This window comes from Excalfactoria chinensis, chromosome 1 (assembly GCF_039878825.1).
Source record: "Excalfactoria chinensis isolate bCotChi1 chromosome 1, bCotChi1.hap2, whole genome shotgun sequence".
Taxonomy (NCBI): Eukaryota; Metazoa; Chordata; class Aves; order Galliformes; family Phasianidae; genus Excalfactoria; species Excalfactoria chinensis.
Genome location: NC_092825.1, coordinates 173,814,990 through 173,827,955, shown reverse-complemented (window position 1 = coordinate 173,827,955; position 12,966 = coordinate 173,814,990). Strand labels below are relative to the sequence as shown.

The following is a 12,966-nucleotide window of genomic DNA, read 5'->3' as shown; positions in this document are numbered from 1 at the left end:
CTCGGTTATTTAAATAAAATTAATTTTGTGAACTACGGCAGTGTACATCACTGAGGATTCTATGTCAGCATCTCATAGAATCATAGAATGGCTTGGGTTGGAAGGGACCTCATGGATCATCAAGCTGCAAACCCTTGGGCCACCAATCTCCATATCTAATACTAGACTGGGCTGCCCAGGGCCCCATCCAACCCCGCCTTGAACACCTCCATGCACAGGGCATCCACAACCTCTGGGCAGCCTGTTCCAGCACATCACCACTTAGTTAAAGAGCATCTGAACTACCTCAGTGCAGTATGAGCAACCCGATGCTACAACCTGAGTAAACTCTTTGCATTGCAGTTGAAGTGTTCATTTAATTTTGTTCTCGTAGTTAATTTTGCTCTGATAATATTGGTTCAAAATGTATTTAACTGTAAAAAACAACCTGTCAATGAAACATCGGCACATGATAGCTACTCTATGTAGCAATTTACTGTCTAAAAATTGACCGCTTTCTCAGCACACTTGAGCTCTTGGCATCATAGGATCATCAAGGTTGGAAGAGTCCTCTAAGATCATCTAGTCCAACCATCCACCCATGGCCACCTTGCCCACTAACCACATCCCTCAAAACACATCTCTCTTCAGATGCATCTGGTTGTTGTAAGACGCGTTGCAGAAACTGCCCACTCCAGTTCTACTTTCACTTTAGTAGCACCACTCCCACTGTATTTTACTTGTTTAGAAAGATGAGCAAAATTCCTATTTAGGTGTTAAGGAAAGGGCCCATCTTCAGCCTGTTCATCACTACATTCTTTCTAGAAACATTTACATCCATCTTTTTAAAATACATTAGGAAGTTAAAAGTTGAGATTTAAGTTTGCCTTGTGCCATCCTTTGAGTGTTCTCTCTCCATCGCTTTGATATCAAATAGTTCTCCTAAAGTGGGAGAGTTGCTCAGTAGCTCCTCTGTGTGCCTTGTGACACCACTCAGTAGCTCTTAGCTGCCCAGGGACTTTTAGAACTTGTTATATCAGTCACTTCCAGAACAAGGGGTGGATTTTAGGTACCTGATTTGTTTCTCTTCCTTAGAATGGAGAGTGGTTTTTCAACAGGAGTTTTGATGCCAAGCACAGGTCCAGGCCTGGAGCCTGATTTGAAGAACCTGTGCAGGAAGGCTGTGCCATAGAGCCAGATAACTGAAGAAAGTTTGTAATCCTGCTTTTAATGAATTTAGAGCTCATTCCCCTCAGTGAATTGTTTTCATCACTACGCGAGTGTTTTCCTGACACATAATCATCTCCTGCATTACTTTATCTTTTCTATTGGATGCATCATCTGTCCAAAGATCTGACCGTTCAATCAATGGCCAGCTCAGGGGACGATGAATTATTCATCTAAGTGAAACAAAGACAGTAATACACCTTTTTTATCCCCTATGGATCTAACATGGTATGAGGAAGACAAATGACCTGAACTGACCAAGAGCACTTTTACCAACCACAGTTCTTGCAGCCCATATCCCAGCAGCCAGGCCTTACGGAGGGCATTGTAAGGACAGTCAGGATGAACGCTGTCTGTCCTGGTATTCTCACTGTCACAGAGGTCAGCAGTGGCTACCAATGGAACAGCACTAGGCATGGGCCAAGCAGCAGGAGGTGCTCAGAACCACAGCATCACAGAAGCACAGAACTGTAGCCTTTCAGTGCTCTTTCCGAACGAGGCCCTGTGAATGCTCTCACTGTAATGCCAGCCTTCTCTTAAAACAGACAATGTGGGTTTTACTGCTAACTGGAGAAGGACTCTGTTTCAGTGGCCGTTTTGTTCTCTTTTATGAACTCCTCAGGGCTGCTCAGCGCACACTGTGCATAGACATGGAAGCTACCAAAGAGCACAACCAAATGTGTCCAGAGCTGAATGCAAACTAAAGGAAATTTAGAATTTAGGCATACAAAAGCACTGAACGCTCAGCATTTGCAGAGCTTTGTTTGCTTGATTGCTTGTTGTTGTATGACTTCTCAGCCTTGACAAACACTGTTTCATTAGTATGCAGCAGCCATAGGCAGGGGACTAAACTAACTCTTCATAATAATATCAGTAAATGAAAGGGCAGGGAAATACGTGTGGTACCTAATGCCAAAAACAGCAGCAGGGAATGCTTCCCAAAACTGCTATTTCTTTTCAGACCAGCAGCACTTGCTTCATTCTTCTTGCTTCTGTCTGAAAAGCCCTTCTTCTCCTCTCATAGCAGCAACGCAGTACTTCATAGAATCATAGAATGACCTGGGTTGAAGAGGACCACAATGATCATCCAGTTCCAACCCCCTGCTGTGTGCAGGGTCATCAGCCAGCAGACCAGGCTGCCCAGAGCCACATCCAGCCTGGCCTTGAATGTCTCCAGGGATGGGGCATCCACAGCCTCCTTGGGCAACATGTTCCAGTGTGTCACCTCCCTCTGGGTGAAAAACTTCCTTCTAATATCTAACCTAAACCTTTCCTGTCTCAGTTTAAAACCATCCCCCCTTGTCCTATCACTATCCACCCTCAGCAGTCTTTCCCCCCTCCTGTTTATACACTTCTTTCAAATATTGGAAGGCCGCAATGAGGTCTCCCCAGAGCCTTCTCTTCTCTGAGCCAAACAAGCCCAGTGCCCTCAACCTTTCCTCATAGGAGAGGTGCTCCAGCCCTCTGATCATCTTAGTGGCCTCCTCTGGACCTGCTCTAATTGCTCCACATCATTCCTGTACTGAGGGCCCCAGGCCTGGACATAGAACTCCAGATGGGGCCTCACAAGAGTTGAGTAGAGGGGGACAATCACCTCCCTCTCCCTGCTGGCCACCCCTTTTTTAATGCAGCCCAGCACACAGTTGGCCTTCTGGGCTGCAATTGCACATTGCAGGCTCATATCCAGCTTCTCATCCACCAGGACCCCCATGTCCTCTGCAGGACTGCTCTCAAGGAGATCTTCCCCCAGTTTGTATAAATACCTGGGGTTGCCCTGGCCCAAACACAGCACCCTGCACTTGGCCTTATTGTACCTCATTAGGTTCTCATGGGCCCCCTTCTCCAGCCTGTCCAGGTCCCTCTGGATGGCTTCCCTTCCAGTGTGTTGATTGTGGTGCTCATCTTGGTGTCACCTGCAAACTTGCTGAGGGTGCACTCAATGCCATCATCTGCATCACTGATGAAGATGTCGTCTTGTTAGAAGAGATCTCACACACATCTCACATGTACTGGAGGCTTTCTTTAATGAGAAAAGTCCGCCAAAGAAGAATTACAGCAGGATCTGGGAACAACTATCAGCTCTTCATACCAGAGAGAAACTTTGGAATACATTTTGAGTTTTAACAAAGAAAAGCCTCCTTTAATTCAGAGAAGGTAAGGTCACCTGGGGCATTCTCACGTCCTGTGATGCTCCTGTTGTACTGGGCTGCTGTTCTACACAAGGGAAGATGATAAGGAGATGGCAGCCATTTGGAGAACAATGACGGATGCTTGGGAGGTGTTCTGGTAGGCTTCTATTTGAAAAGCTCAAATTGTTCTCCCCATTACTTTGAAGGTGAAATTTGGTATAGACTCAGAAAAATAGCCTAAGTTTAACAGTTACCTTTTTAGGTCTTCTGAAAAGATCATATTTTTCTTGTTCTCTGGAAAGCCAGAGAAGTAGTCCAAGAAATTATATGAGGAAAATCAAACCTTTGTTGGATTAGGGAAAAGGGGAAAAGTAACTGCAATAAAGAGATGGAGGGAGGGAGAATTGGATTGGAATAAGAAGCCAAAATATGGGAAAACATAAGGTTTGGAGATGGAAAAAGGGGTGATCTCTTCCAAGGGCTGTGACAGCACTAAGTCCCGTCATTACTCCGCCATCACCAAAATATCCAGATCCATAACCAAAATGCCCCATTCCGCCCTGTTTGTAAACTCTCCATAAAGGACAACACAAAACCTGCTTTTATGTAGCAGGTAAATCCCAGCATTTGGTTTGCTGTTGTTTCCTAATGGATTGCTTTGAGTGTCTCTAGGATTGCTATCCTCACACACAAATGACTTTATTCAGTTGTTCTAACATTGCCCTGGGAAGTGATGGGCAGTTACTCACCTCTTCATCACAATTTAAGAGAATGAACTAAAACAAAAAGCCACAGAATGGCCTGGCTTGGAAGGGACTTCCAAGATCATCAGCTGCAATGCCCCATACTAACATAACTTCAGAAAGTGGTTATTCTGTTCAACATTTTGACTCTCATATACTTCCAAACCTGACGTGCCTAAAGCAATGGAAGTGAAATGTCTCCACTAGCATCAGTAGAACTGCCTTGTTGTTTGCTTCTCTCTTCTTACTCATGCTGAAGTGGGATGACAGAGTTGTTGGATGCTTCACAACTCAGAACAACTGCCGGATGAGAAACATCTCCGAGGGCAATTTGTCTGTTTGACAGCTGAGAGCATGCTTGAACTACTAAATAAAAGAGTACCGGGGACTCAGATCAAAGTTTCAATCCCTGCTGCCAGGGATTGCTGAAACAATCCCTGCTGAAACAACGTCCTCTGCTGAAACAGAGCCAGGCTTTAAAGAAAGATCTCTATTGATATCCAAATACATGACTGACAACAGTCAAAGCACTTACCTTGGGGTAGAGACATGGCCCCAGCATAGGGTAGCAACCAACAGAAAACCTATGTTCAGATGGCCACAGGACCACAGGAGGATGGCCATAGGGTCACAGCACATCACATATAGCATTCCTCCTCTTTCACCCCAACAGGAGGACATTTGGTAACTCTAAAGATACTGAAAGCAAGGGAAGAAAGCAGGTGTGGCCTTGCATGAGATGGGAAATCTAGTTCTTATCAACAAAAAGGCACCCAAGAGGCATAACAAGGAGCCTGTAGGCAGCACCCCTGGAGCAACGTGTCACAGGAGTGAGCCTGACCAGGTCACCTGAACATAGCACTGGGTGCTTCTGAGTACAGAGGGATGTACGTGGGGCTGGGAAAAAACATCTTGCTTAGAAAGTCAGATAAAGATAAGAGACTTTCCATAATGCCTCACAACAGACTATGATCCTTTATACTAACAGTGGGGAAGAAGAGCCTCCCAGGAGCATCCTCATCATGCTCCAGAGCAACCAGCCCCTTCTCACAGCAGTCCCTGTCAGGCTTCCTCTTGATAATCTGCCCATCAAAAGCCAGCTACCAAACCACCTCTCTGATGGTTCAAGGCTGGATGTGGCTCTGGGCAGCCTGGTCTAGTGGTTGGCAACCCTGCCCACAGCAGGGCTCTTGCAACTTTGATGTCCTTTTCAACCCAGGCCATTCGATGATTCTACAGCTATTCCAAAGCACTGCCCATTAATAAAACCAATGTACAGCACAAAGCATGGCTGCAGCAGGCAAATGTGCACAAAGGGAAAAATGGAAGATAATCTCCACACTGCACGTATATCTTATTTTCTCAGAACTCAGACCGTCCCTTCACACTCAACCAGGTAGCACATGTGTCATGGTTTTGTGCTGTCAATATTCTACATCATGACATCATGTGCGGTGTGGATCATTAACTGAGGGTACAAATAGTGGTAAACTGTTTTAAGCCTACAGCACCCGGTACTCTAGTCATGATGTAGAATATTGACAGCACAAAACCATGACACACATGAATGCTGTGTGATGACTTTATTCATGACTTTATTTACATTTTAAAAGAACCCTCTGATCCGCTACAGAACTGAGGTATGGTATTACCCATAAAGCCTGGAAGCCCAGTTTAAATTGCCCAGGACATGATGTTCCTGGAATCCTTTGCATTCTACTGTACTTTGTGTGCTCAGAGCACAACCCCTGCTGATTTCAATGAATGCAAGATGTTCCTCCAGAATCCAAATCAGATGTGAGGAAAATGAAGACAGTGCTGATCGGAAATGGCCCTGTAGCACATAAAGCACACTGCAGCTCAGTGTATCATGTACAGTGTAGAAGGGCACAGTTTCTAGATCTTCACCTATGAGCTTGTTCCTCCCCTGTCTGCTTAGATCCTGTCTCTCCAAAATTGCTAGACTCATGCACCAGCTCAGGCCCAGATCAGGCTTTTCAGGTTGACTGGCCATTATCTGCCCAATCCACTTTTCCTTTTGCTAGGTCCATCCCTACGAGACTTTGTAATGAAACCAGCTCCTGCCCTTCTTGTGCGCTTCATGCACCTCTTTCTGCATGGATCCAGAAGGGCATAGGCACTGAAGAAGGGTTTTCCACACAGAATCCTGTAACTGTGGGAACCCTCCTCAGACCCACCTGGAGCTAACACTGCCATGAGGGTTTGTTTGCTGGCAAGTTTCTGTTTTGTGTTATGACAGATTTCTGTATGTCATTGTTTAAGGAAGCAAACTGCACCTATGAGAGGCGAGTCTTAAGATGGCCAAAGGTTACCTTCACCTTCAGAAAGAGCATCATCTCCCTGAGTTCAGATTCATCCCAAACAGAGACAAGGGACAAGGATGTAGCTGCACAATCTGTTGTAGCATTTGGATGTGAGTGAAAACAACTCCATTACACTGACTGAAAGAAGAGACTTCTGATTTAAAACGTGGCTCAGCCCAAAAAGTTCCAGCTTGACAAAGCTGTATTTAAGCACAAGGGTGACTGAGCATCACTTGCATCACTCTACTGCTGGTCCACTCATCACTGCTCATCTTGCAGTGAGGATGTCTTGCAAGTCTTCCTCTTTTATTACTTGCTATCACAGAATCATTACAGCAGTTTAATTATGAACTGGCTCCAGCAAGCTGACATCTTAGTTGGGATGAAATATCCCACGTGTCTGATCTGAGAAGTTCCCAGATGCTTTACAGGAGGGGAGAACAGTAACAGAGAAATTAAAACATCATTCTGTGGGATTCTTCAGCCACCATCTGGCAACAACATAGAGATACTCTGATCCAAAGCATCTCATCCAGGCTGGACGGAGCTCTGAGCACCAGACTGAGCTGCTCATGGTGGAGGAGTTGGACTCGATGGCCTTTCAAGGTCAACCCAAACCCAAACCACTCTGTGATTTTCTGATTAACAGGTCCCAATCCCAACTCAGATTAACCATCAGCGCTCCAACCATGGACAGCATGTCCAAGGTTTTCAGGCTTTAGGTCTCTGTTTGAATTAAAGCTTTATGAATATTCATGCCTGTTTCACGAAGGTACAATTCTGTGTGATTTAGCACTGGCAACAGATGCAGAGCTAACAGGTTGGTATTTGCCATCTATTCACACAAAGAGCTATCAAGCCTTCTTCAGCCCTACCTTAGAAGGAGCATTTGTGATGTAAAAGACAACTTTAATTTCCAATGGCTGTTTATTATCCCTCCACCTTTCTGAAGATATTTTCACATAAGAGAGAAAAAAATTCCAACCAGCAACCTCTGCCTCTACGTCTCTATTGTCTGTGTGCTGCTACTGAGAGACTAAAGGGAGGGAGGCTTAATGTCATCAGACTGCTGCTTGTTTAAATACCAGCAAAGCACACGAATGGCCCCAGATTCGGCCATGCAAACAACAGAGACACATGCAGAGAACCCCTCCTGGCCAGCGGACCTAAAGTCAGCTTGACCAAGACGAAAAGAGAGCTCATTCCTGGCAAGCTTTGCTTTCTTCCCTTTGGAGTCTCCATGCCATCTCCATGCCATTAGTTTCACACTACCAGCTGTGGAGTTGGGCTTTTCAGTGCAACCACAGGAGCTGGCACAGTCTCTGCTTAGGCCAGGGCTCCACATCTTCCCACCTGCCTAGATGCAGCCAAACCTAAGTGTGGTCCATATCCATCTCCCAAGGACACCAGTTAGCTCACAGTTACTATGGGTTCAACTGCAGAGATGTCTGTCTTTCCTAAGAGGCTGTTGGAGGCTGAGGCAGGGACATGAGAGACCTGCAGCCTCTTGAAGTGGCTGTTTTCAGACCACGCCAGTCGGTAGGAAGGGACCATGGAGGGAAGTCTCTGTTCTGCAGGGCCAGAAGGTTTTCTGCAGATGTTGAGCAAAGCCTTCAGTTCTGCCCGGAAGCTGTCATTGAGCCAGCAGTAGATGAAGGGGTTGTAGCAGGTGCTGCTCATCGCAAGCCAGTGAAAGGCGAAGTACAGGGCGTTGTTGGAGCGGATGGTTTGGCTGGAGAGCAGGACGACGTAGCAATTCAAGGGAAACCAGCAGATAGCAAAAAGGATGACAACGAGCATCAACATCTTGATAGTCTTCCTGTTTTTCTTGCGAAGGGCGAAGTACTGCTCGGTGGTGACGTCCCCAATGACATTGCGCAGCCAGAGTTTCTTGGCCACTGTCATGTAGGCAGCGGAGATGATCAACAGGGGCAGGACGTAGAGCAAAACGAAGGTCGTTAAGTCGAGGTACTTCCAGAAGAGGTCAGCTGGCTCAGGGAAGTCTGGGATGCACAGGCACCGAGTGACTTCCTCACTGCAAAGGGAGAAACATCCAGAACCACAGAACAGTTTGGGTTGAAAAGAACCCTAAGGCCCACCCAAATGCCAATGTATAGAAATAGAACGATCAGGACAGTTCATGAACTTCGTGTCCTATTTTGTACAACCAGTTATGACAGAATAAATATAAAAATATATATAAATAAAATAGGATATCAGCCATCACGAATGGAAATCGATGTGAATTACAGACTAGCCCCCTATCTGGGTAACCTCAGTGTGAGCTCAGGGCTTTCAGTAGAACATTCCAGTGTGTAACCATCAGGAACTTGGCCTCCAGTGAGACTAGAGGAAAATACACCAATATAGGAAAACAATCCTTACCTGTATTCAAAAGTAAAGAGTTTTTGGTAGATAGCATGTGGGAGGGAAAAACAAGCTGCCATGACCCAAATTACAGAGATGTAGATTACGCCTTTTGCCATAGGTAAGCGAGGTTTCAGAGGGTGCATTATGACCTGTTCAAAACAAACTAACATTCAGGCTTGTGTCATTTCAGGAAATAATTCTACCATTTTTTCATATGCTTCCAGCCTTACATCTATTACTGGACACGGACATTCAGCATGCAAACTGTGCTGCCTCCTCCCAGCTCTCACTGCCTACAAGCTGCGCATGAATGTTTGAGATAATCCAGCAGTAAGGAAAGCCAGATCCCAGTCTGACCCTTGGACTTCAGTATTTTAGTCTGAGTGGCAAAAACAGGTCATTGGTGGCCCTTACGTGTGTATTCATTTCCAGAGTCTGTTTACTTAAAAGCAAATTAAGGCTGGAGATGTAGTCTGTCTCAATGACCAGAGGTCCATGGGGTTGTGAAGTAGCCAGAGCTTGACCCCACCACCAGCAGCAGCAGCTCAGTCCCGCTTGTGACAAACACCAGCCCTCTGCATCTCATGTGGGGTGAGATGTCCCAGGGCTGCCTGGCATCAAGCAGGACATCCCCACACCCACAGCACTGGGGCCAAAGAAGCCTCTCACATGGGGACAGCTGCCTGTGCGAATTCCTATCAGGCCCTCAGACTCCATCCTGGCCTGAGAGCAACTGGATCACCATCTGCAGAGTTCCTGTCCCTAGCTGGGAGTGCACACATCCCACCTCACTGCAGGTGTGGAGCTGTTCTCCATCTAACAGCAAAGAGCTGCCCCACCGCACCGTCAGTCCTTCATGCATCTTACATTAACCTGAGAGCTGAGAAGGGAAGGATGTGGGATCACACTCTCATTTTAATTATACCCTTCCAAACTTTCCTGCTCTCTTCTCCAGTAAGTTCTCACCTGGTGCCTGTCCACGGCAATGGCTGTGAGGGTCAGAGCAGAGACGTGGAGCGAGCAGTACTGCGCAAACCTACTGACATGGCACATCCCCTTCCCAAATATCCATGTGCTGTTCACAAAACGAGCCTGGAATCAGAACAACATCAGCACTTGTGCCCGTGCCCACATGCTTATATGCACAGACATAAATGAGCAACTTCCCATAGGGAATCCACCTTAGCAGTGGGTGTACTCAATGAGCTCCAGAGGTCCCTTCTAACCCCTACGATTCCACCTCTGGCACAAAACTACTTCTGCTGTGTAAAAGGTGCCTTAAAATAGCAGTTTCTTTCTGCCTTGAATCTTTTCCAGGCTGCTGAGGCTACTAAAATGACTTCAGTGTCTTTATGGCACATCCTCTGTGTCCCAGCAGGCCAGCGCAATGCACCGAGCTGCGGCCACAGCCCTCCCAGCAAGAAAAAAGGCCTCTGCCCCCATCTTACCAGTGTAAAAGGCGTGTTGAGAAGCGTGATCATGATGTCGGCCACAGCCAGGTTGACGATGAACAGGCTGGTGGCGGAGCGCAGGCGTTTGCTCTTGATGATGACGTGGCAGACCAGGACGTTGCCGAAGAGGGAGAAGATGATGATGATGGAGTACGCCGCGATGAGCAGAGCTTTGGCTGCCACGTGCTGTGAGTCTGCTCCGTGCCGGCTCCTGCCCACAAAGCTCTGCCAGTCGGCCAGCGTGTCGTTATCCCAGGGGAAGAACCCCGAGATGTTTGGGATTTCCAACACCTCCTCAAGACTTCTGTTGAGGGGGAACTTTCCTGAGGTCGGGAAGGTGTTCACGAAGTAGGGGAGGGAGAGCCAAATGAAACAGGAGAACATCTCCGGCAGGCTGCTGTGTGCTTCCCCGGGGGAAATAACTCACTTAGGGCAGTGCTGCGGCTGGGCAGCAGCAGCTGTACAGGTGCACACGTTGCTGCCAGCGATGCACCGGCACAGCCTGGGGAGCGGGGCTCCTCTCTCTGCTGCTCAGCTCCTCATCACTTTTCTCCTCCAGCAGAGCTTAGTGTCCTTACACAAGCTCCCAGCCAGCATTCCTGCCCATTGGGCTGCATAGCATTATTTCTGCGCTGACGTGCGGCAGTTCTGCACAATTACACTCCCCTCAGGCGTCACTCCAAGACAATCACAGCTGCATTCTTTGCAGAAGGCAAAATCCAGCTCTTTGATTCTCGGCATCATCCTCCAGGAGCAGCCCTGCTCATGCTGATCTGGCGCTGCTTATGCACCAACAATGCGTGCAGGGGCTGTGCTGTCTTCCAGGGCACATTTCAAACAGAAGTTCAGCTTTACCTATTTCACAGCACCACAAACTAGCACAGAACAGGGGCACAGCACAGAAAGTCATGCACACACATGCTGGTGAAAATACATGCATGCATAAGGTGCCACCCCACGGTGCCTGGTTTAAGGGTTAGGAGATTACCAACCTAACAGCCCCCCACCTGTCCCTCCCCTGACAGCTCCATGCAGGCACTGCAGCCTCCATGAGGCCTCACACACAGTGCTCTCCACCAGAAATGCCTCCAGGGATGGGGCATCCACAGCCTCCTTGGGCAACCTGTTCCAGTGCGTCACCACCCTCTGGGTGAAAAACTTCCTCCTAATCTCTAACCTAAACCTCCCCTGTCTCAGTTTAAAACCATTCCCCCTTGTCCTATCACCCTTAACCTCTCCAGAACTTGTACCTCTTCCTGACGTGGCTGCTGATTTGTGCTCTCTCTTTCTGAAATGATCCCAGTAGGGTGTTGTATTTCCCTTTCCAAACATTCAGCCGTGTTGAAAGTTCATACCTGATCTCTGTGAAAAGAATATACGTATATCCAATAGTGGTAGGATACAGTTTGGTATCTGCTTCAGCTGACTTCACGGTGTGCCAACATCCCCATCACCCATCCCATCATCCACTGACTGCAACAGGAAAGAGCTACACAGGAATGTCAGGATTTGATGGCTGATATCTGCTTTGGGTTTGGTTGTTTTTTTTTTTTAAGGTATCTGTGAACTGGGGCACCTCACAAAATAAAAAGCATTCAGAAAACACTTGAAACAAAGATACGAAGCTTTCAGGCAATTCACATCACTACAAATGTCTGCTCAGCAGCTCTCTCAACCGAAGTTACAATTTAGGAAAAGAGGAGCAGTGAAAACAGGCTATAAAAGCAAAGCGGTACCAAAATAACCCACCCAGACATTACAAAATGGGGTTTGGAAACATACAACTAAAGGGGTAATTAAACAAAACCAAAACCCAGCAAACAAAAGCAGGGCGGAACGCACACGGCCCACCATATCCATGGAAACAAGTTCTCATTCAGTGCGGGTCTGCCAACATCTGAGCCTTCCTTGGGCGGCTGCAGTGGAAGTCGCACGAGGCAGAAGTGACCTTTCAGAATCTACCGGGGGGATTCTCTGGGAATTGACATTGACACTCGGAGCACCTCATCCCTGTGGAAATGAATGGAAATAAGAGCACACTGGTGATAGGAAAGATCCCTTGGTGTTTAAAAACATACCTACCTACAACAGGTTGCGTTTTTGTCTCCAGAACGAATGATGCTGTTTTCATCTTGTAAAAGACAATCTGGGAACGGCTGCAGTTTAACATGACAAAAAAATCTTGCTGTGAATCTGACAGCCGAAGCCATCAGAGACCTGGATGAAGGATCGTTAAGTTTGCCTCGTTAAGTCTGTTAATGATACAAAGCTGGGAGGAGTGGCTGACACAGCAGAAGGCTGTGCCGCTGTTCTACAACACCTGGACACGCCGGAGAGCTGGGCAGGGAGGAACCTGATGGGATTTACTAAGAGTAAGTGTAGGGACTTGCACCTGGGGAGGAATAACTGCATGCATCAGTAGAGGTCAGGGGCTGACCTGCTGGAGAGGAGCTCTGTGGAGGACAGTGGGGGATCCAGGTGGACAACAGGTTGGCCATGAGCTAGCAGTGTGCCCCGGGGGCCAAAAAGGCCAATGGGATCCTGCAGTGCATTAAAAGGAGCGTGGCCAGCACATCAAGGGATATCACGTTCCCCTTTACTTTGCCCTGGTGAGGCCATACCTGGAATGGTGTCCAGTTCTGGGCTCCTCAGTTCAAAAAAGGCAGGGATCTCAGAGAAGTTCAGCTGAGGGCCACAAAGATGACAAAGGGCCTGGAGCATCTCCTGTATGAGGAAAGTTCCC

At 47.3% G+C, this 12,966-nt stretch overlaps 1 protein-coding gene across 1 annotated transcript; it reads right to left on the bottom strand.

The window, feature by feature from the left end:
• Positions 1 to 7,812: 7,812 nt before the first annotated feature.
• Positions 7,813 to 10,607, bottom strand: GPR83 (G protein-coupled receptor 83). The gene is made up of 4 exons (XM_072357604.1): positions 10,221 to 10,607; positions 9,739 to 9,864; positions 8,788 to 8,921; positions 7,813 to 8,437 (listed from the first exon to the last, which is right to left on the bottom strand). Exons 1-4 carry the CDS (start codon positions 10,605 to 10,607, stop codon positions 7,813 to 7,815), a joined length of 1,272 nt encoding a protein of 423 aa, XP_072213705.1.
• Between the last annotated feature and the right edge of the window lie 2,359 nt (positions 10,608 to 12,966).

Bases quoted from the DNA above. Each gene is read 5' to 3' on its own strand.
- GPR83 (XM_072357604.1), bottom strand. From the start codon at position 10,607: ATGTTCTCCTGTTTCATTTGGCTCTCCCTCCCCTACTTCGTGAACACC. The intron at 8,922-9,738 runs GTGAGAACTTAC...TGTTTTGAACAG, and splicing joins TTGCCGTGGACAGGCACCAG to GTCATAATGCACCCTCTGAA. The intron at 8,438-8,787 runs GTAAGGATTGTT...CTCCCTTTGCAG, and splicing joins CTCTTTACTTTTGAATACAG to TGAGGAAGTCACTCGGTGCC.